Source organism: Cyclopterus lumpus, chromosome 21 (assembly GCF_009769545.1).
Source record: "Cyclopterus lumpus isolate fCycLum1 chromosome 21, fCycLum1.pri, whole genome shotgun sequence".
NCBI lineage: Eukaryota > Metazoa > Chordata > Actinopteri > Perciformes > Cyclopteridae > Cyclopterus > Cyclopterus lumpus.
The window spans coordinates 23,541,086-23,565,942 of NC_046986.1; the positions used below are offsets into that span (position 1 = coordinate 23,541,086).

At 44.6% G+C, this 24,857-nt stretch overlaps 1 protein-coding gene across 1 annotated transcript in view; it reads right to left on the reverse strand.

Moving 5' to 3' along the window:
• gli2a (GLI family zinc finger 2a) overlaps positions 1-24,857 on the reverse strand; it is a 62,152-nt gene that overhangs the window by 20,468 nt on the left and 16,827 nt on the right. Inside the window, exons 2-4 of the mRNA XM_034562400.1 lie at positions 12,826-12,931; positions 5,274-5,479; positions 1,465-1,656 (exon numbers count right to left, since the gene is read on the reverse strand). Coding sequence (XP_034418291.1) covers positions 1,465-1,656; positions 5,274-5,479; positions 12,826-12,931 — 504 coding nt within the window. The remainder of the gene's footprint in view (positions 1-1,464; positions 1,657-5,273; positions 5,480-12,825; positions 12,932-24,857) is intronic.

The window sequence follows — 24,857 nt, forward strand, 5'->3', positions numbered from 1 at the left end:
GGTATAAAAGGCTTTGGTGTTACTGGGATGGCAGGTATTAGAGATAAGTAAATCAGTTTTTCCTAACTCTACTTGCTCCCTGGAGTCTTTGTGACCATAGGGTCCATTGGACCTGGCTGTGTCTAAAGCTGGTCCTGGGTCCTGACTCCTTGCCCCTGCTTCCTGCATCCAGTCTCTGGCCTGGACCTGGCCTCCTTCCCAATGGCCCTGCCTCCTTCTCTGTGCCTCCTGCCTCAAAGGCCGACCTCATTGGTCTGGCCTCTTTCGCGATGCCTCCTGCCTTGTGGACCGGCCTCCTGCCATGGCCCCGCTGATGCACACATTTTTCCTGTTCCGATGTGAGGTCCTGGGACAGGGATGTCGTATGTGTACAGATTGTAAAGCCCTTTGGAGGCAAATGTGTAATTTGTAATTATGGGCTATACAAAATAAACTGAATTTGATTGAAAAAAATGCCCAAAGGAATAAAACTCAAGGACACATCGACATGGACTAACAGAGCAGGGGATTGAACCGCCTACCCTGTGATTGAAGGACGACCCTGCTCACCACTGAGCCACAGACTCCTTTCTCAAATTAAATTAGGCAGATCATATCAGATGAAGTTATTTAACATTGATACAGTAAATTGCTTGCCAAAATGCCAGAATAAAACAGCTTATGTGGAGTACAGCCCAAACTGTGTAAAAGCCATTGCCTATTTTCCAAAGATTGTTAAGTAGAAGAAGAAGCACAACTCAAAAACACCACTGGACAATTGTGAGTGCGCTGTGGGTTTTTGCCTTTCAGCAGGACCACCAGAGCAGTCTGGTCTCACGCGTGGGCAGTGCCCCGCGTCGGATGTCCACGCACAAGGCTAGTTATTAGTAGACGCGCAGAGCAACTGCACTAGTAGTAAGAGCAGAAGAAGTCCAATATGGGTGGGAGGACGGGTCAGACACGGGACACTCAGTCGGGGGACCGGCACACACATTTGTTGATTAAACCCACCACAACCGCTTCACATCATTAAGCACATGTTAAAAGGATAACTGTAGGCTTTTCCACAATGTTAACCATGTATTATAATGTTCACTGTGACTTTTTTGCAACATTTCAGAATGTTAACCGTGACGTTTTCACAATGTTAACCTTGTGTTATAGCGTTAACCGCCACCAGTACACAACATTAACCCTTAGCTTCAAGATACTATGCAAAACGCTGCCCAAGCAGCAATATATGAAGAGTAGGGAGAAAACATTGAACAGTGTTAAGTCTCATAGTAAAACTATCTAGTCAATTTCAGAATGTTGCGTTTCACCTGGAGCAAAATGTGGGTTTTAGAATAAAGGATTAGAATTAGATGGATTTGTTCCTAGATGAAGATTTGATAAACTGACAGTTTTATAATCTGATGTGCAATTGATGTATAATTCTCATTTTATGAATAGCAAATTGTAAATGACATCACAGTTTATCCTTACCATCCACGGGGCTGATGTATTCTGGGAGATGAGCTGCTGCTGCCGCCGCTGCACTGCTCTGCATCAGCAGGTCCCCGTAGGGGCTTCGCTGGCTGGCACTGGCCATCAGGTGGTAGTACTCTGTTGGGTTGGCCCCTGGTGGTGGAGGAGGGAGACTAAAAAGGGCGCGTTCTTTCAGGTGTTCGTGAGTCACTGCAGCAGAAATAGGAGGAACAAATTGAAGATGTAGAAAAGGTTTATTTTTTTTGTATTTGTCTTCATGGACGGATGGTCAATTTACCATCTAGGTGTGTATGCCCACTTGTAATTTTAGTATGTGTTATCATTTTTAAACATTCATCATCTCGTGAAAAAAAGTTTCACCATGTTAAGTAAAAAAAACAGAGTATGGGATTGGATTAGATACAATATTTTAGAATGAATTAATCAGGAGGTAAGTTCTGTCAAGCATTTCTGTTCCACAGCACAGCGGTCATAACCCATGTAGTGATGCCAAACACATTTTGACAAGTCAAATCATTTGACAAACCCCTCGAAAAAATGACAGAGACAAGAACAGAAGACGACTGCAAGAAGGACTCAGAGGAGACGAGGGATCTGCTTTACAGATTTGAGGATTCATGCTTGCGTGCATGCCGCGGGGCATGAGCCTTTTGATAAAAGATGTCTGATGTCTTTGAGGCTCACTGGGCTAAGGGGAAATATCTCGAGGGAGTAAAGGAAGCAGAGGGAGAGCTGGAGCAGGGCAGAAAGGGGGGCTACCGAGGGAAAGAAGACCACATTCCTGCACTTCTCTGCTGTTGTGTATGCACTAAGTTGGACAGGCTGAAGTCCTACACCGCAGGTGCAAACAGACGCATGCTGCATGTGCAGAGGTAATATTGATGTCAAATGTGTTAACACCTGCTCCTAGTAAAGCCACATTTAAAAGTGTCAGGAACTCTACGAGTGAGAGATGGATTGATTTTCCTTTTTCCAACATCTAACTGTGCCTGTGTCCCCCGTTCCTCCATTTCCTGCTCCCCCATAACCTCCCTCTGTGGACTGGGGTGTGGACCAATGGTGGATTAATATGCATGCTGGTGGAAAGAGGGGGTTGGGATCACTGGGTGGGGGCCAAGTGGGATATTGGGGGAGCAAAACCACAGCCTCCCCTACCCTCTGACACATAAGCACACATTTAAACCAAAGAAATCTGGATCCATCAGAACGTATTAGACCATGGCTGTGGTAACAGTGCACAGGGCAGTGTGTCCGTGCTCCAGTAGCAGCGACCCAGGCATATACCTCTGTTCCTCCATGGCTGCCAGATCAGTTACCAACTCAAGACTGAGCGTGTTACTTATGAACACAGATGATGAGAGATAGCAGCACCACTGGTCCAAATTAAATCATACAAAAGTAATAAACACGACATCTAGTTGGAGTGAAACAATACTGAGGCTGTGTCTGAATTCCCTCTCTTTTGGGGTTACAGTACCCCAAATACAAGAACAGCTGGGCAGCTTACACTATAGGAGAAGCAAATTGACATTTTGGACTATGTATTATAGTGCATAACTTTAATAAATAGAGGGTACATGTTGTGTGTTATAACAAATAGGACAGGATTTCAGATGCAGCTGAAGATAATGTGTGCTTTGAGCTGTATGCTAAGTGATCATGCTAACATGCTAGTGGCTCTGTGGGACTGTACGGCCGAGTGGACTGGTTATAGTGGGACAGAGGCTGAGTGGACTGGTTATAGTGGGACGGTGAGAGGCTGAGTGGACTGGTTATAGTGGGACGGTGAGAGGCTGAGTGGACTGGTTATAGTGGGACGGAGAGAGGCTGAGTGGACTGGTTATAGTGGGACGGAGAGCGGCCGAGTGGACTGGTTATAGTGGGACGGAGAGAGGCCGAGTGGACTGGTTATAGTGGGACGGAGAGAGGCCGAGTGGACTGGTTATAGTGGGACGGAGAGAGGCTGAGTGGACTGGTTATAGTGGGACGGAGAGAGGCTGAGTGGACTGGTTACAGTGGGACAGAGAGGCTGAGTGGACTGGTTATAGTGGGACGGAGAGAGGCCGAGTGGACTGGTTATAGTGGGACAGAGAGGCTGAATGGACTGGTTATAGTGGGACAGAGAGGCTGAGTGGACTGGTTACAGTGGGACAGAGAGGCTGAATGGACTGGTTATAGTGGGACAGAGAGGCTGAGTGGACTGGTTATAGTGGGACAGAGTGGTTATGTTAATTAGCTTTGAGCCAGCAGAGATGCTGTGCAAAATGTGTGTTTGTGGCTGTGGAGTTTTTGGTGTTGTATTATACGACTCCCTCTTGTTGCCTAATCTTTAAATATTACCGTTAACGTTTAATCAGAGCACATTTTAACTGACCTCCTTTTTATTTTTATTTAAGCACTGTTATACTTTTACTATAATATTTATATGCTAATACTCTCTCTACTTCTGAGTATACCTTAAGCGGTTAGGGTTCACAAAGAACCTTCAACAGCTGCCTGACACCCGGGTATCCCTATCACAGGGTCTACACATGCTCCGTGGCTCCAGACTTGTTTCATGTTCTGCAGAGCTATAGAGGGCCATCCATTTGGTGCCATACTTCCCTGCCACTTTATCAGTGACAGCATCTCTTCCGCACTGCTTCTCTTGAAAAGCTGCGATGCATTACTTGCCAGCAGCGTGTGCCTGGTGATTAACAGATGCCTGTGGCTCCTCCCTTCTCCTGTTGTTTGAGCAAGGGTATAGCGAGGACAGCTCTGTCATTGTGTGAACTCAATAGTTCACGGGCGACGCATGTTTAATTTTTTTTTACTCTACTCATTTCCATGGTTTCTCCAGCCCGAACATATATAGAGACACGTACCGCAAAGCATAACCAAATCACCAGCATGCACACACTTGCAAAAACACCATAACACGCTTAATTTAAGGTGTACCTCAGTACCTTTTGTAGAGGAGTGTATAAGGTGTGAGACTAATTATCACCGCTGGTTAAATAGTCAACTGTGTAAACTAAAGCATGCATGCTGTGAGCTGCAGCCAAGCAGACACTGTTGCTTTATAGAGAACAGGATACATAAATTCTGAACCTGCTCAACTGTAATCCCACCTACTTAATGCTAACTGGTCAAAGCAGTTGCAGAATAACCAAATGTGAAAGATATTCTTCCTACGGTGTACATTGCATACATCATACGGACAATGAGACGGAGTGTTTCCACTTTGCAAATGCATGATGGTTTTGCAACCTAACAGGTATGAGAGTGTTTATGGATGGAAGGCGTGTGCCTGGGCACTGCCAGTTGTTCCCACATCTATACGATGTTCCAGCGCTTTCCCATTGGTAAGCCATTTTAATTAGCACACAAGTGTGTGTGTTTATACTTTTATTTGCACAATCTGCAGAAGAAAATGTGCGTAAAGTGATTCTGAGAAAGTGATTCTCCAAATTTACCAGAATACACATTAACTGCAAACCACCAGTAAGAAAATAAAAAGAGGAATTTGTTCGACAGCTGCAGTTTGTGTTTATGAAGCCATCCATAGTAAGTGGTGCAAAGGTAACGTAGAGCAAAGAGCTAAAATACAAAGAGTGAAAAACACATTGAAGCAGTGTCAAAACCTAACAAGGAGGAGTCAAACTTATCTCGAGCCCTGTGACACATGCTGTTCATGTTTTCAGTGGTTGAGGTTGTTAAACAGTATTGTGATGTGTTGTACCCCCTGTGGTATGAGCAACATATAACTGCAGACATAAGATCGGTATCATAGCCAATATCTTGGTGGTACATGGGGTAAATCTTACCTTCAGCAGGGCTCAGTCCTCTGGCCGCTGAGATCATAGAAAGGGTGGGGCTGCCGTGTACCGAGCGTAGGTAGTGCTCCATGTGGGGGCTGACGTAAGGATGTGGAGGGCTGAACGGTGACTCACCCGTCCCGGGCACCGCATGGGGAGATAGACGGATCAGGGAAATGTCTGAGATGACTGGACTGCCCGTCAGTCCAGGATGTCTGCAAAGAGGAATTCCAAATTAGAGACAAATCTAAATAAATGACACAGAGGTGTGGAGGCAGGAAGGAATGGAGGACACTGGTCATAGATATATAGAAAGACAAAAAGCAGATAGTGGGAAATGGAGGGGGGAAAAGACCTCCTGTACTAATGTGATTACTTGTATTGTGCTCCCGTTATCATTGTGAGTGATCTTCATTGGTATGTTCAGAGACAAGCCTTAAGTTCTGTTGCTCCACCAAAGTGCAGTCTCAATCCACTTCCATCCTTTCCAGACCCACAGCTAATACATAATAATCCCCTCTTTTTCACCTTCTCCTATTAAGCCCTAGAGCTACAGACAAGTCGAGACTAAGGGCTTTCCACTGCGAGGCTCCCAGGAAGTGTATTCTCTATCTGTTTGGGTGGGCAGGGTCTCTCACATTAGCTATTACATGTTGTATGATAAGAGAGCGCAACTGGATTCTCAAAGCCTTAAGTAGCTGCCGATAGCCACCTTTGGCAAAAACAGTCAGAAGTTGTCCAACAGCCTGTTGGTCACATCAGGCTATACAATAAATGTGTCATCTCTGACAGGTAATTGGCAGCTCTGCTTGCAGAAACACAGACAAGTGGGTGTTGTAGTTCTCAACAGACCAGAGGGGCTGAACTGCAGATACAAATGTCTGCTGGCAGCTGGCAGTGGCACAACACTTTGAAGGGGCATTAGTACTTATGTAGAACCTAGTGTGCTTCAGCTCTGATAAGAGGCTCCATCAGTATGTGGTAAGAACACCTGGTACAAATTCAAGACAATGGTTAAGGGTAATGAACCTGAGGGAAAGAGCAGACTCGTGACTCACTGTGCAGTAACAGATGAGTAAAACTTTAGGCATCGTAGCCTCCTTTCAAAATGGAATTCAGGTTGGAGGTCACTTTAGTCAGTTCAACATTTCTATTCAAAATGTTTCTATTCTTTGGTCATGTCGCTCCGATGTTCATCCCAACCTCGTGTTTTGAATTAAGAAAAGTGAGGTCCCTGTTCTTACTCCGAACTCATCAAATACTGATGCTTAGTCAGTGGCCCACGATGTCTGATACTGACACACTAGAGCACCCTTAAACGTCTGCGGGGGCTTTTCAACTAACTCCAATGTACATCATTGGAGTCATTACCAGACGTTCAGAGTAAATGATGTAGTAGGAAGTGGGAGAAAGTTAGAGTCGGGTGGTAGGAGTGAAGGTTACATGGGTCAAACAAACAAAAGCTCACTTCCTGTACTTTACAAACGCCAGTTACGTAACAAACATACTTATTTTAACCCAAAACACCATCTTTTAATACGCCTACCCAAGTTAAAAATTCCGTAAACCTAAAAACTAAGTAGCCCTACATTCATTTTGAAAAGAGACAAGTAGAATCTGTATGTTTCCTTTGAACACGGAAGATTATTTTAAAAAGACACTGCATGCAACGAATGGAAACAGACACGCCATCCCTGACACTTCTAAAACTGACGCTAGAGCGGAACTTAGAGCGTCTCAGTCTGGGCCTCTGACCAAACGGAGCAGCAGCGATTCATTTGTATCAAACACAACAATAAAACGTACTGGAAACAACAGAATAGCTGTCTTTATGAGGGCCTGAGAACAAACACTGTTTAATCTGACAGTTAAGTAGCCTGTTGGCTGCAGTGAACACACAAGTGTTTATATGTGTGGTTTTGATGCTTTTAATTCTTGGCAGCAACAACTGCATGCTTAAGAGTAGGGTGTAAGGAATGGTTCATCTTAAAGGTTGCCCGAATTCACTCTAACTGGCAACATGATTCAATGTTATTGAGTGTTATTCAATTAAATATGGAGATTAGTCTTGGGCCTTCTGAGGTACTATGTTACATCTAAGTGTTGTATCTATGTGCGGACTGATATGCCTTAAGGCCAGTAAATAGTAATTTTGTTCATAATTCTGGAGAAGCTTGAATATTTTATAAAAAAACATCATTCAGGGGTTTTAAATGACTTGACTCAGATGAAATGAGTGTGACTGGTCCCGGTTGCAGTTATATTGCTGTTGCTATGAAAGGTGGGCCTCAGACCTAGCATGCATGCTTGGCAGAACCCCCTCCCCCCTCCCTTCAGAGTTACCATGCTCAGTCTCTCATACACTGTCTCTGTGCGGATGCCAGCCTGCACCCGGGGCCCGGTCCTGCCCCAACTCAGGCCCGAGCCAACCAACCCAGAGCCCTCACTCCATTTCCAGTAAGCGCCTGCAGACTGCTGGCCTTGTCCGAGGGCCAACTTTCTGCCGTCAAGCCCAGTCTTCCCCTACAAACAACCATAAAGAGCCCTCTGTTCTGGGCGGGAGGAGAGAAGTGAGAAGAAACAGACGCTCCATACACAAAAACACGCTTCCCTCGGTCCGCCTCGATGCAGCATACAGAGAGCTTGGCAGTGCCGCCTCAGATTAGTGCCCGGGTGCTTCACTGAAGGACTACCTGGGCAAGCTGGCACTACTGGCTCTCTTTCTTATCAGACTGGGTGACTCAAGGGTCATCAAAGCAATCATACACTGGGATTCCCAGCATTTAGCTAACGACCAAAGCTATAATGCAATATCGTTGAATATGTTTCTAGAATGGACAGAAAATCAGAAATGGCTCCCTGCATAATACAGGTCCCGTTTAAACACTTCATCAATTACCTCCATCTCTGATTGACCACCACAGGAAGCAAACAAACGTTGAGGCTTTATGCAGCAATAGTAGCAATATCGAACACATATGCAAATCTGCTCTTGTTAGGCAACTCCTTTTAGTGTAGTCTCACCAACAAAATAAGCAAATTTAAACATGATGACAATGATGATATGAGCCACCATATTGTGATATATATATATATATATATATATATATATATATATATATATATATATATATATCCTCAGCGTGTTTTATGTGTTTGCTAAAAGAAAAATATAATCAGAAATGCAAGTGTGAACTAGCTTTGAAAAATAAATCTGTTATAATCAACACGCCCCCTCTCCATGTTCCACCTACCAAAAGCATTTTGCAACATTTCACTTTAAACCTGCATCCGCCAACAATAGTTATTTGTTTTAGCCGATAGCGAACCAGCGTGTCCACACACATCCCTCTAGCTGCAGTAAATCATTCAAACGACCAAGTGTGTGTGTGAGATCTTGATAATAAGGTGAAATTTACTGCTGTTGCCTGTCAGGAGGCTGCAAATAATAGTCCAGTCTGGCAGGTACCATTATTGAAGCCATGTCGATCCACCCTTTTTCTGACAAGATGTTACTTGAACTCTGTGTGTTTTCCAGAGGCGTCAGTCAGAGGTTGAATGGAATGGGAAGCTCTTTGAGGGCCTCGGAGCACTGGGAGAGCCCTGTCTCTTAATTAGTGGGTGCCATTTAAAGTAACTTCCATCATACCTGAACACGATGGGTGGCTGGCCTGGTGGAAACACACTCAAATCTAAATTATTCATTGCTGCCAAACAAAAGTGTCAGGAATCCGTCCTCGTGAGGACTTGAGGAGGACCAGGGAGAGGGAGAGGAAGATGACATGCTTTCGACTAGGTAATTGCTATTTGTCCCTGTGTGATTCCCTGCTATCTGTTGTACCATTGTTACGACGCTGCTGTGAGAAAACGTGATTTGGACATGGTGCAGACTAACCCTGCGAGTAAGTACGTACCAGAGTGCACATACAGTGAAGTCTGGCCATTTGAAACAGGTAGAAACACTTACCTGCAGAAAGGGTCGACGAACTCTTCATACGAACTGGTTCACCTCATGAAGGACGACTCAAGGTATTTTTGCAAAGGCAAATTACACCAATGTACTTTCACCATAGCGTGAATGTTTGAATGGGTGTTTTTGCAACCTAACTTAACCAATTTGAACCAGTTTAAAACTGACTGTTCGGTCACAACAAAAATACGTTTCCCTCAAAACATATGAACGAAACTTGTTGTCGGCGACATCTTCACTGCCACAAGATGCTGCCAATGCAACCTGTTTTCAAGGTGAGGTGTTAAAGCCACACTTTCAACTTCAAGTTCCCTTTCTGCCGGGCCACCTGCCTCCCTGCCCTCCTGGTTGACCAACAAGTTGGCATTTTCCCTACCGTCTCGGGTTGGGCTGAATCATGGTGTGATACACTCCCTTCTGTACTTCTGGGCAGCCAAGGAGATCAAGATAAATCACCACGCTGGCCCACAGGGGACATGCTAAGATCCTGCCTTAGTTGTTTTGGGGGCCCTAAACAGGATCCAGAGGATTTGGACACAACTTGATACTGTACTACCTAAGAAGAGAGGACTGTGTACAAAGGAGGGGCCCAGTAGAACTATGTCAGTCAATGGGATAATGCACTTAATTGAGAAGGCGTTTTACAGAGGGGTAATTATCTATTATTGGGCTCCGCTGCTGTCACATACCATTTAGTCTTTAGTGAGCGCGAGAAAATTATGCTGGGAGTGTGTGATTAGCGGTGGAAATTTCAGACTATTGATTTGCAACGTCTGTGCTGCCCTTGTCTTTTCAGCAGCACATTCCTGGCTGTAACTCAGGGGAGCATCCAAATTCAAACATTAGCCGTGACGATGAGCCGGTGCTGGAGCCAATAAGCAACAACGTCCCAACCACTGACAGCCAGGCTCCAAAGTGTGTCTCCTTCCCTTCACCTCCCGCTCATCTCCCCACACCTCCATGTTAATTAACCAACCAAAACAAAGAAGGAAAAAAACATACGGGCCCGAATGGCTGATCTGTAAACTGTATTTGATCAACACATTCCACGCTGTGGGCCTTGAGCAGGATGATTGCCTGGTGAGTTGGACCACATCTGTTTGTGTACAGGGGCGGTGCAGGCCTCAGCCCTGCCACACAAAAACCTTGGGCATATTTCAACTTTTCAGCGCTGCAATTTGGCCCCGACTGCTTCCCAAAAAGCATAAATATGGGCTGTGGAATGAACGGGGGATCTGATTTTCTCATCCCTTGCGTTGTCGTTGAGGTTCCGGGAACGGAAGGCTGGATTTCGGATTGCTAATTACCCGGTCAAACGTACTGGCACGATGGCTGGCTTTCCTGGATTGTGGGTTTGCACAGAAGATGCCTGACTACGAGATATTATAAAGAGCGGTCTCTACTGTAGGTTCATGTTCTACTGTCACCCCATGAGACAGTTTGGATGTAGCATGTTTCTTCTCTCTGTGAAAGGCAGTGGGACCACAGCTCGAAGGTTGCTACTTTAAAATCCTGTATCATGTACTTGTGAAATGTGAAAGAAAGATGGCACATCAAGGACACTGTAACCGTCAGTAATGTGAATACATTTGTCCAACCACACAAGTGTCGAATCTTTTCGAATAGAGAAGGCTTGAAAGGGCCTTAGACAACCCAACAAACACATCAATTAAAACATACCAATAGCTTCATGGCAGAAGAGTATAGATATAAAAAAGACAGGGTTCCTGGTTCCGCTGCATTTCGATCATTTTCTTTAAACTGTCCAACGTGACTCGGACAATGTGCACAGCTAAATTGGTGGATTGCTTTTTAAACATCACCAATGACAAACACATCCAACTTTTGTATTCCAGATACATGACTTAGCATATGTTGATGAGAAACATAAAAGATAGTCAGGAGATGATGAGTTGCACTTGGGCTTGAAGCTGCTGTACACATGGGGTACGAGCATTGGCCCTCTGAGTGACATCGAAACCCAGTCTTTTCCTTTGCAGTGTCAGCCAGGGAGCAAAGCAGGTACCAAAGCAGTGAGCACTGCGGCATCTGCCCCATGACAGCTGTGACACTGTGACCCGCAGCCCTCATTATGTTACATGCAAACAGTGATGAAGTTAGCGCGGTCCCTCAGATGGGAAGTACAACCCTGACACACAGCGCCCCGCCCCGACACCCTGCTCCATTTCGCCGGGACAACAGTAATTAGGTGAGTTTGGTGCGTGCCGGGGAAAAGACAGCCAGATCAAGGTCTTGATGAATTAGTGGGAGCACTCTGTCAGAGTCCCATCACATTAATCAAAACAAAACCGGGTGCACAGCCACAATGTTCCCTCGTCCCTTACCCTCCCTTTGCAGGTGATGAATAGCTCTGCCTACACTGTGTATCACCTGATCTCGATGAATTTAAATGTAACAGCACAGTGCTCACTAAACCTATATTGATCTTACTCCTGGGTTTCCTTCCTGGATTCGAATATCTCAGATAAGCAAAAGGAGGCCTGGCCAGACTTTTATGGTAATAAAGTCAGACAATAAGTTGGTGTTTCTTTGTAGGTCAGGTTAGGATACCAATTTCCTAATCCAAGCAACTGGACTATTTATGCTCTCCAATAAACTCTTACTTCTGTTCTAAAATGGAATGCTTTTTAGAAATGAAATAGGTTTTATAGAGTGACTCTATCAATATATATATATATATATATATATATATATATATATATATATATATATATATATGGAAACACTACCGCGACCACAGGGAGTGCCAGAATCAAGGGACAGTGAAATGCTAGTACTTCTTCCAACATTGTCTTTCACTGGATGTTATCTCAGCACAGCTTTCCTCCTGGAGACTGCTAGAAGTTCTTTAGGAGAGGAGACAGAGGAGGACCAAATTATCGTCTGATTTTAGTATTGATGTTCATATCTTTTCAACAGTGCTATGAAATGAATTAGCTTTGGTTCCAAATTTTTCTTTCATTAACCACTAAACACAGTTGGAAATGTCTTACAGTATCATATGAATCCACTTGCCTCAGCTCTGCATTCAAGCTGTATGATTTGAACACTAAGTGAATTATTCAAACCAAGGACTCCAAATATTCTAGGCGTCTCGTGCATCATTTAACGCACATTTCCCCCACGGTCAACGGTGTGTTTGGACACTTTGGGATTTGAACAATGTTTGGTTACACAACAGGATTCGTTATTGACCACCCGATTTGAATGAGCCCAACTGGTGTTATGGGCCTCATAGACATGAGTGAGAAGAGACCCCCGAGTAGGTTCAGAAGGCTGTTCCCATCTATTCACAAGGTTGATCGACGATGCGAATAACGTTTCGTAACGTACCTTCATGTGGCTTAACATGGAGAACATTATGCGTCACGTAACTAACATGATTACTTTAATGCTGGGAGGTGGTTAGGGCCGTCTATAGCGTTACTATGTTTATGTTAACAACTGAGAGCGGTTATTCAAATCAGCTGATATTTGGCCGGTGGGTCACTGTTTGTTATGGAAGACATACGGTGGATGTCACCTTGATTATTAATTTCACAATGGCCGGCGACATCTAATGATACTTACCCATGCATGGCGTGGAGTGGGTGTGGCTCGTAATGGTATCGCCCTTCGTGGTGTCTCATGTCGATGGGGATGGGCGTGTGAAACGTGGGGAAGAGGTGGTGTGGACCTGTGAGTGATAGTAAGAGAGAAAACGGTCACACATCAAAAATAATGATAATAATACAGTGAAACAAATGCAGCAGGCATTCGACATTACATAAGAAGAGTAGTACTGAAGAAATATTAGGCTGATGTACAGGTCCTGACTAATGCCTGCAACGCAGCGTGAGATGCAACTGTATCCTTCTACAGTTCCTGTAATCCAGCAGTAATTGAAACCTTCTCCACTGTCTGAGGCTTTTGCCCCGACAACTGTGTGTTCATTAATGGCTCTCTCTATTCACTGAGACCAAAGCAGGGTTTACTCAACAATGAATGAGTTTTTATGTGTCAGACAAAGAATGCACACATCCACCATTTCCTGCTATAAAGGGTCTGATGGCTCGAGGGTAGTCTCGTTAGGATAACACAGACGATCTTCATTAATTACTGTGATTACAACGGCTGAGTAGGAAACATGATTGTCTTGATTGGAGGAGAGCTGTAATCATAGACAAAAGTCAACTCATTCTGTCCAGTATGTTAAAGTTCCACATGTTTGATGGTGTGTTGTGTGTGTGTGTGTGTGTGTGTGTGTGTGAGCATAATGAAATGCAGCTCCCTTGAGATAATCTCCAGTTGCTATTAGGATTCTTTGGCTGTACGGTCCAGTAAACCTGGGATGACCTGGGAGCAGAGACCACCAGGGTTAAAGGTCAAAGAGCAGATCATTATCTCTACCGGAGAGAGGAAAACTGACACTGAAGTATGGGTGCGTCTTTTCACACCAATGTGATGCCAATATGCCAACCTATTGAGGACGTTGCTGCCAGAATTAAAAAGACAAAAAGCAAAATCCACATTTTCCTTCTTGCTTATTCTTCACATTAAAGGTCTGCCAGGGAAGAAATGGAATATTCCCAGTCAGCCACCAAATGGCTTTTAATGTGAAACAGGAAATGGGCGGGAATTGTTTCATTAATGGTATTTCAAATGATTATGAACAAATTAAAAAGTGGAAGCGAATTAAAACAATTAGTAAATAAAAACAGCAATACTGTAAACAAAATAATGAGCGGTGAGTATGTGGACCGTGACCTTATTAAGACAGCAGTTAAATATGGAGGACGTTTTGAGTATATATTATTGGAAAAGAGGAGACATTTGATCCAAAGATCACTCTAATATAAGCTTGATTCAGATAAATATCTTGTTCCTATGACATTGATTTTTGTTTACTGCATGAAACTTCATGTTTTGGACACACGGAATTTGCCTCTGGAGCTCAGTGTTTACAAGTCCAGCACTTATAACATTCTGAGGATTTTCTTGTCAAGATCTGCATATTCTAAACACCTCCCCGTTTGAGCTGTGCCTCAGGGGCCCCAACGCGCTGCAGCCAGCGTGGCGAAGACGAGGTGTAACAGGAATCTGTGCCTCCAGGCTACCAGAATGCTCAATGTTGTTTTTATGTGATGACAATTACAAAGACAGACATTACTGCTGCTTAAACCTTGATTGAGCCTTTTGTTAATGTGACTGAGGTAGTCATCATGACGTTGTACCGTCTTGTTCTTTGTTAATTCTGATGGGATTACACGCAAATGGGAGAGGAGTTTCCCTGAGGGCGTCCTGAACCCGGGAACCATTTGATTGGTGTGGAACAATTATGTTTTTTTCCTTTGGAAACACTGCCATTATGACATTTGCTGAAGATGTATTTGACTAAGATAAGATTTTAGTACTAAAGGTGTGCCAAAATAGTCAAAACTGTCAGAAATGACAGGCAGGCAGGTATGCACAGCAGCACTGGATGCACGCAAGTAGAATACGTTTCAAACTCAAAATGTTCCACTGCACTCCCACAGAAGGTGTGAACAGGTGTGAGGTCCTGGGACAGGGATGTCGTATGTGTACAGATTGTAAAGCCCTCTGAGGATAATTTGTAATTTGTGATTATGGGGTATACAAAATAAACTGAATTGAATTGAACATGGCCCGGGAAGGTAAAAGTCTATCTGGTGCCCTGCGTTCCTCGTCTCCTCTCTTTGAGCTCAGAAGGCCAAGGGATGTGTGTTTCTATCAAGATCTACACCGCTGGACCTCAGCCAGCGACCCTCCCTGGCCTTTGTGCGCGGGACGGGCGGCCAATTCCAAGTCAACTTGTGCGTTACAAAGCCAAAAGAGGCACCGGTAAATGAGCGGGAGGCAGTGGGAGCTGGGAAAAGGAGTTGGAGCTTTGTTTCACAAGTGGAGCCCGAAGTTCGGGCTTTGTCTGAGAGGTGCCCACTGCTTGTGCTGCCTGGCACATCTCTGGTGGAGAGGGGCGGGGGGCGGGGGGCACGGGACGAGGAGACTAGACTAAACTAAGACAAAGACAGCACGCCTCGTAGCTTCTTCTACACGTATTGGAAAGCTGATCAATTAAACTGTTGACCTGCAGGACACTATTCTTTTCTTCTTTGATTTATTACTTTGCATTGCACTTTTGTTGTGATCTTCTTTTTTTCCCTTTGCTACAGGTTCTGAACCCTTTTGCAGCTGTAAGTATATCCTGACACCTGTCTAGCATCAGATATTTAGAATAGCACATGAGAATGACTGTCGTCAATGAAAACTGTTTAATGGAGCATGGCGAGATGATTTTAGTTTTTACTTCACAGTAAGAAATGATGTCCATCATTGAACCACATGCACAAACACACAAAAAGAACCAAGCAGAATCCCCAGAGGCTGCTGTCCTCCCCAGCTTGGGGCTGCTGAATGTGGGGGCGATAAGGGCTGAACAGGCCCTTCCATCACCCAGACAGCTGCATTGTTTCCCGGACTGCAGGGACAGCTACCGGCAGGTACGTGGCCTGGACGATGCGCGCGGCTCGGCTTCTTGATTTACCGCCCGTCCGTCCCCTCTGGGGGTGCTGGCATGCAGGGTTACTTCACCCTGGGCCTCATGCGGTCTATCCCAAACAGTGCAGAGGACCGTTCCGACCGACGTTAGCGCAACACACAACACAAAGTGACATTTGAGACGGAGGATGAAATGGTCCCAGTGAAGCTGTCCAGAGTTGTGTTCCCTGTGCAGTGTTTTGGCATCAGATACGGGTATGAAACTGTGGATCTAGTGCTCAAACCAGACTTCCTCAAACATATTTCATCATCTCACGATGAAACCGCACTCCTTCCCCGATGGAGCCCTTTTCAAGGCAGAGCTATTTCGGAGCCGAAAAACTGCTCAGCATAAGCTTGATATTAATATATATTATATAACCTCAATAATTAACTTAGACAGGTAAAACTTTTACTTAACGTCCACTGGTGTTTCGTACTTTTCGGATATGGGGCTCTGTCTTGCTGTATGGGGCCAATTTGATCAAATATGGAAAGCTCTCAAAATGCAAAATATTGGGTTAAAACTTGGGTCTGTAAAATTGGAGAAACCAGCAAGAGCAAGCTGGATTTTAAAGTTTTTTTAAACTGAAACCCCACAGCAAAAGCTGTCGAGATATTAAGAGAATTTCAACAAATATAACAACACATGTTTGTAAAATACATTACAAACCATTAAGTGCACACTTTTAGTGACGTAAACTTAAATCATAAATCAATCCGGGCCACAGGGACTTTTAACTGGCGGTTGGTTTCCGCCACTATATATCTGCTCCGATGTCTCATAACTTGTAGACTGAACATGTCTCTGCCCCCCCCAACCCAAACATCCTGCCACATCTCCTCCTTTTCAGTGTCTCATCTCAAAGCCCCGGTTTGATCTCTCAATAAAGACAATGCCAGGTGTTCGATGTTAACAAAGGCCCAGTCGAGTCTCATGACTCAGAGACAGAAGAAGGAAAAGCACTCTGTCATTACGTCCAAATGAAGCCCCAGATCAGGACCAAGAGTGGAGAGTGGAGTGGGCTCATGTCATGGTGGAAGTACTCAACGATAATAATAATAATGCCCTGAGAGGCCGGGCCAGGAATAATTTTGGGAGAAGAAAAAAAAAAAAGCCTTTGTCGTGCTTAGAGAGAGAGAGAGAGAGAGAGAGAGAGAGAGAGAGAGAGAGAGAGAGAGAGAGAGAGAGAGAGAGAGAGAGAGAGAGAGAGAGAGAGAGGAGCAGGAGAGGTGGGGGTGCTCAATTCAGACAGGAAATTCCAGCAGAAAAAGTTGGCCTGGGTCCTAACTACACAGCGCCGTGCCAACGGCTATACACAAACACTCATGTGCATGCTCACACACTCACACACTCACGATTACACACACATATACTGATTTGTTCTGCAGTTCACTCTCAGTAAGCAACCATTACGAGTGACGGAGACAAACACAAATGTGTTTCTTTGAGGTTCAACAGACATGCCTTTCTGAAACACACAGACACACGCAAACAAAACACACTGCAGCAAGTGTTATGCCCAAAGTTAATAAAAAGTGTATGTTTAGCCTAATCCGGGAATCCTGCACTGCACACACAACATGAAACCTACAGGTTTAGTTCGCAAGACGTCGCTTCCTCTAGGGCAGTGCATGGGCGAGTGATGGCGACAGAGGGATTAGAGGCTTACAGGAGAGCACGGAACCACCGCCATCTATGAAAGGAAGTCTTAACAGAGTGGCTCTTTACTTTTAACAGCCCTCGGGAGGGTAAAATGATATCTTTTTTATTGATAGGGGGATTTGGGGCAGAAGGTAAGTGGATTAGGCCAGTGGTCCCTGTAATGACATGAGATGGTTTGAGCGGAAATTCATTAGTCCCTGTGAACCCGTGCAAAGTCTGTTTATGTTGTGATGTAAACATCAAACACTCTCCCTGGGAAGACTTACGCTGTTGTTCTCCAGAGCTTCTGAGTCAGTGCTGGGAAGAGAGCACGGTGCTGGAAGCTTGTAACTGTTTTATAGCACATCATGACATTAGATGTTTATGTTTCAAATATAGCACGTGTCCATTAGTCAGTAGTTGTGGGTCGGGCTGGGTATTGAAGCTCAACACTTAAGGAACAGACCACAATGTGTCCACATTACATGGTATTCCAAAGTGATATTGAATTCATGCTCAGATCACGGTGCAGCTCGGACCAGGGTCAGACAAGTATCCGGATTTGCTTTTCAGACTCTCGTGCTATAATTTATATAATGTATAAGCATGCTGCTTTTGCTTTTGAATGATTGTAACAGTGAATGAAGACCTACCCGGCTTCACAGGAACATCTTATTGTCTTGATCACCTTTAGCTTCCATCTTTATCATTGGAACCTGTTTTCACTGCTGAATCAGTTTGACATCATGAATATATCCTTGAAACCCATATGTTCAACCCTTATTTATTCAAGGAGTGCATTTAGTGACCGTGTGGGCTCCAAGCTAGTTCTGAAAGCTAGTGAGTCGTAGCGGGGGTCGGGGCTTTTGTTAAGGCAAGGTTCTTGGGTTTAAATGACTATGAATGAATACTTGAGAAGTTTTGTTTGTGCTCTTTCATCTGCAGAAAGAGGTTTCTAATAAGAGCATGTTTGCATTCCTTAGTTAGGTACTAAAACACAGGTACTGTTCAGAGTTGGTAATACGGCAACATTAATCACTTTTTTGACCTACATTTGGCACACATTTCCCATTATGGATTGACCCTATATACACTTTAAATAGAGAATTTGGAGTTTTGTTTCTGGGGACCTAACGAAGGTAAATACAATATTAATCTCTGTTTTGGTCTCCACCAACTCCCGAGAAATATAACAGGCTCTTTAGCTGCTAGATGCTCCACTGTGTGAGCGTATCTGAGCAAGTTAGAGATTCAAATCTGAGCAAGTGAGCTACTATGATGGGCTTGTGCACGTGTTTATATCGCGTTGCCATGACGCCCTCATCCTCACCCCAGATGGGTTGGACACCTCATAGGGGCTGTTGTGTAGCTGCCCGGGCCCTTGCTCCCTCTGCTCCCATCCCAGCGTGTTTACAGATCCCACTCAGACCCAGCTGGCCTCTCTCCTCTGCGATCAGTCTCTGCCAAATCTGCAAGCCGGCCTCGGCCAAGCCCCGGGCTCAGCGTCAACCCCACAAACCCACCACCAGTATGATCCATCACCTTGGCTACAAGGTGCTGCACCGCCACTCCTAATTGTTCTAAAGACTGAGACCATATCTCTCCTGGGTCGCTTCGGCTGGTGGTACTAAAGTCCATTCAGTGGGAAAGAGGTACCAAGGGGAGTAGACACAAAGAGACGCTTGCACCTTTCTTTTCCTTTACATTTATTTATTTAAAGGTCTTTTTGGCTCACCAAATGTGTATGATCGCATCCCCCTGAGACCTATTAGTCAACCACAAAAAAAAAACCTAAAATCTGAGTTCTAAGGATTTCATCTTTGAAGTGGTGCTATAACCTCCAGCCGCAGCACTTGGGGATCATTGCCTTACGACGGCCATGCATCACCCTGCCAGAGTGGTAGGCATTTAGCAGTGCTGGGTGTACCCTTCATGTATGTGTATGAGTATATGATAGCTAGCGTACGGGTAGCCGGGCCTAGCCTCTCCTTGTGGCAGGCAGCGGCCTCTCTGTGAAGACAGATGAGGTGTCGGGACAATCAGCTTCCCGTGCAGACTTCTGATTTATCGCCCGGCCCCTTTAGAGCACAGGTGTAGGGCCGATCAAGTAATTAATGCATTGGGTTTGTTACTGTTGCGACGCTGGTCATTTCAATTCAGGAGGATGCAAGTTAAAACAAGATAAAAACCTTGGTCCCAGTTGGAGGGGGTCCATCGGGCTGCAGAGAGTGGAGTAATACTTGAAATACAGAGTTGTCACTGTCATATGCTATTCCCATTCATCAAAACAACACATACAACATCAGTGTATGTGTGACTTCATCAATATGTTACTCATTCTCTCAGAAAGAGCATTTTCTTGCCAGTTTTTGGCAAGTGTAAATGTGCCAATCAAGCCAAGTCACTTCAAACGGCGGGAACTCAGAGCCCTCCTCTGTCTTCCGTGTGCCCTTTGACCTCTGAGACACAGCTGACGGAGAAGCTGCCAGTTCACACAAAGAGCGTCCTCAGCGCCCTGTGACGGCATCGTCAGCATTAGCTTAGCGTTCCCAATCCGCGACTTGTGAACGGGGCTTTTTTCTTGAGGAAGGCAGAGGAAATACCCTCAAACAACACACAATGTGAGGGAGAGGGAGGCAGAGCACATCAATCTAAAAGAGGTCTCAGCTGGGGGTCACCGTGAGGTGAGGCCGACCCCTCCTCCCCGGGAGACTGCTCTCCAAGCCCAAGCAGGAGGCGGGGAGTATCCTGGATGGACCTGGCCTGGTCTCCATCAAACCGTTTCTTACAGAATGATGCACAACACTTTCCTATTTTGAACACCGAAGACACCAAATGTATATTTAAGAAACAGAGGTGAATTCTTCTTGAGGGAAAAATCATTCATGTTTAAAATGATTCATGCCCCTAAGAATGTTTACACTCGTCAGCACTGAGGTTTTTATTAAATAAACGACTGATAGCCATTAGTTCAGCGGTGACTTTAATAGCTCTAAAAACATGTGGCCCATTTCAGACTTAACTGTAGGACACGGCGAACACCCCTCCACTTTCTCTTCATGTCTGTTTGCATTACAAAGCGGACCAATTATAAGGATTTTAAAAGTCCGGCGACAGGTCAGAATAAACATTTGGAAGCATCCGTTTGTGCCGTCTTATGCGTTTGTATTTGGCAACAGTGGAATTAAAAGGTTGACTCTCACTACATAACTGTAAACTGTGTTACTGAAGCTCAGTTAAGGGTTGATACTTTTAAAGTTGGAAACAGATTTTGAGGAGATCAAGACCAAGACTGTTCAGGCGTTCAGAACACAGGGCAGAGCATCTTCAGAGCAGGCCCCGGCTCTCAGGTCTTCTATCCCGATAAGATAAAACATTTAGACTGAGCTGTTTACACACACACACACACACACACACACACAGCAGCGGGGTCTTATAAACCCCCTTCTTGTCTGGCCTCTTTCTTCAGGGCAGGGTTGAACGTGGAAACCATCTCGCTCTGGGAATTTGTTTTAAAGCACTAACAAGAAACAGCTGTGAAGCAGGTCAGAGGGCCTCCGACCAACTGGATTGGCTGTCAGGTGATCCCCCTCCTGGTCTGAGAGTGCTTCCCTGCTCTTTCTTTGTTTTGTGAAGTGGCCAGCATTTTAGAGTTCATGTTTTGCAATGAAAATATTAAGTTGATAGTGGTTGTTATATGTAATATTGTATATTCTCAAAAGCCCTCTTATGGTGGTCATTCTATCGTTAAAGCAAAGTGTTCTTGCTCGCTCTCTGTAAGTTGCCTTGATTATTATGGAAATGGAACACCTCATATCAAAAGGTGTCTGGAATGACCTGTTCCTTAACATTATGGTCTTTAAACACAGAACGTTAGTATATTGGTCAATATATTGGAATGACCCACTATGGACGACAGTCCGCAGAGCCCAAAAGCCCTGTCCCTGTGCTGCACAAGATTACTACCCCTTATTTATTCAACGTTTATTAAAATTAAAAGGTGTCGTGAGGCCAAATTGCACCTGCCATGTGTGAAGTAGATCGGCTGGATGGTTCTAGAGATATGTGAAGGACACACATACGTACATACAGTCAGAGATTCCTTGTTTTGTGGCATGACACGGACCCACAGAATGACAACAATATTCTTTCAGCAGCATTTTGTAAAAAAAAAACACAAACAAAAGTTTTTGGGTGTATGATTCGAGAGAAAGAAATACAAACTCATACTTGTTATGAATGTAAATGAAATTGGTGGTTAAAGCAGACAAAGTCTAAGCCGACCCGACACTCCTGCAGTCCGGAGCAGTAAACTATGCTAAGCTTGCTGACTTCTTTTCCATCTGTTGTTGTTTCAGCTCGCTGGACTCTGTTGTCAGAGCAACCCGAAAAAGGACAACTCTTAACCTATCACAGTGACGACAGAGGACTGATTTATGAGCCGACTAACGGAACTTTAACTGCACAGCCCTGCGTCGCTGGCTTTAAACCCTGCGCGGCCACTCTGATGAAGAACTGTGGAGAGACATTTCCTTTTCAGCACGCTCTTTTTTAAAGCATCTGGGTTGTCTTTATACAGAATCAGTGAAATAAATCAGTCCCATGGTTCAGCGTAGAAAGCCTGACGTTCTGAACAAGTGCAGAGACGGGGGACAGGCGAGCTACATGAAGTCAGAGCTGTGTGGGCAGAAAGTCGCGCTACTGGTTATTGGTCCATTTAAACAGCATCGGTTGTCCTACCTGTGGTTCAAATAGACAAACAAGACGTCCTTGCTTCAGACAAGAGTTGGTAGAAGAAATGAGGAGTCATAGATACGCAAAGAGGAAAGGAAATAAGAATTCTTAGAGGCCACAACCTCCGGGATCTACCAGGTCACGAAACATGTGAATTGATTGTTTCTCCGCCACGGGGTGCTAGGAATACAACAAATATTTAAAAAAAATATTTCACTCTTGATTTCGTGTGACGACATACTGTATCTCGTCAAGTGTCCAGACTCAAAGGCGTATGATTCTGGAATAAGAAGCTTCACCCTCATCGCTGAATGGCATTAATCAGCGGTTGAGATCTCCAGGTGAGATGTCACCCTCCTCAATGCAGCTCCCTCTGGCAGGAGGGGTGGCTCTGTGAGAGGGATCGGAACACTTGCATTTCTCTGGCTGCTCTACCTGCAGCGTGGAGGGCAGTTGATGTGTAAACCGGGCCTTAATGCAAGTCAAATAAACAAGGGGCCCTACGAGGAACACATGCTGCTTTCATCAGTCCCTCGCTGGCCATAGGGTCGAACCGTTTATAAAGGAGAGGGACTCGGGACATTGACAGAAAAAAGGGGGCTTGCTCCGTGTTAGTCGACATGTCTGTCTTCATTAGATAATATACGGGCAAATGGAAAGGCCATCGAGCTGAGTGGTGGAAAGCTTAAGTCAGAGAAGAAATGACAAACAGAAAACAAACTGTGACGCTCTAGGTCAGGGACGACGTGTCACTTTCCGCTGGTCACGTGCATACCGTCTCTTTGAACACTTTGTTTGAAAAAAAACTTGAAAGTTTACTTACGCACTAAAACTACTGGGTTAGGTTGAGGAAAATATTGTGTTTTTTGTTTAAAATAACTTTAAAATAAGTGCACGTTGACTTGGTTTCACGCAGGACACAAGCAGCGGTCTCCTGGGAAGAAGTCCACGTTTGTTAGACCCATCCAACCTCTCCATTACCCGTCCCGTGAGGCCTTTCTCACTCTTTACTCTAGGTCGATGCTTTGACCGTCTCATGCAGACGCTAAAGGGTGCCTCAGTGCGCCGGTTATCAGGTGGCGAAGGCCACTGACCGAGCGTTGGTATGTAACGAGTGGGGAGTGAGAACGGGTTGACCTACGCGGGTAAACCACACTTGAGTCTGTGTTCAAAGAAACCTTTGCTTTCCCGCAGAGCTGAAATTGAAATCCCTTCGTCTTCGGTCGCGTGTGCTCAGATGAGGACGCGTGCACACACGACTGTAACGCGAGTGTGGCCCCTGACAGTTGACAGCGGGGCAGCTGAAGCCCCCGAAGCCCCTGAAGGCTCCAGAGACAGCAGCGAGCGGCCAGGACATTACTCAGCAACAACAAACAACAGCCCTCAAGATAAGGAATCATTCGTCACCGGAGCTGCGCTGACAAACGGCATGCATTGTGTGATAAAATTAGCCAACACGCCGCTTCCCTTGTGCGACACTGAGAGAGTCGGGTCACCTCGGGGTAAGCCTGTGGGGGAATCTCCTTTATCTGACAAACACTCTGGTGGATATGGTGGGGAAGGGCTCTCAATCATCAGGAAGTTGCTCTGGGTTTGGTAATCTAACTTTTATTCATGAGGGCTTGGTCCGAGCTGGTAAATAATGATACTGCTTTAAAATTAGATTACAATGGAATGTAGGAATAATGTTTGACAAAATTTAACAAACTAGAGGAGAAATTTAAAAAAAGAAAGAAAATTAATCAGTTTAATTTTATTAGTTGGTTTTTTTTGTATCATGCATCTTCATCAATTTGGCACTGTACATGTCAATGTAACATCTATCTACTAAAGAGGATTAAATATATCCGTTTTGTCTCTTGCCTCACGTTTGCTGCTGCCTTTGACCTGCAGCGGCTCTTTTTCCGGCCAGGAGCAGAGCTTTGCACCTCAGTATAATGAGAGGTTTTCTAAAAGGGACTTTAGTGCTTGAAAACACTACCGTTTTTGTCCACAGGGACCGCCAAAATCTAAATCTGAAACCTTTATGTCCTGCTACTTTATACCCCTACTCCACTACGACTGTCATTCTACTCCATTCATTTGACAGCTATCCAGTAGTTTCTAGTTACACTTCAGATTTCTGTGCCACAATAGAAGCATATTAGCTTAGTTATAAAAGTCATAATGAATCATCATTATGACTTTTATAACTAAGCTAATATGCTGATCAATAGGTCAGGGCATTGTGGTATAGACCATGTTTATATCAAGTTTCTGAAGAAGATTATAGAAAGAATATACGTTTTTCATATTGCTCAATAGGCTAAGCTAAGCAAGGCCATTAGTGATCACAAAATATATATTTGTCAAACAGGGTACTTTCATTAGGTTATTGAAAAATATTGAAATTACTCCTATGTATTATGTCAATGGGGACTTCAACTTAAGGGTTACATTGGTCTTCAAAGCTTCGCATGTTCATATGGAACAAGTACAAAGGGACTGTTTCATATATTAAAACCATTGGATTCCCTTTGACTCACAGTATACTTTCTCTCTGCATCTGGACTGCATTTTGTGTTCATTTGCTCTAAACTACTCAGATATACCCGAACAATGTTTCAGCGAACATGTCAAAACATGAAAATCTCAAAATACAAGAATCCAATTCCACATTGAGGCATATGATCAAAACGTTTTAAGGCCG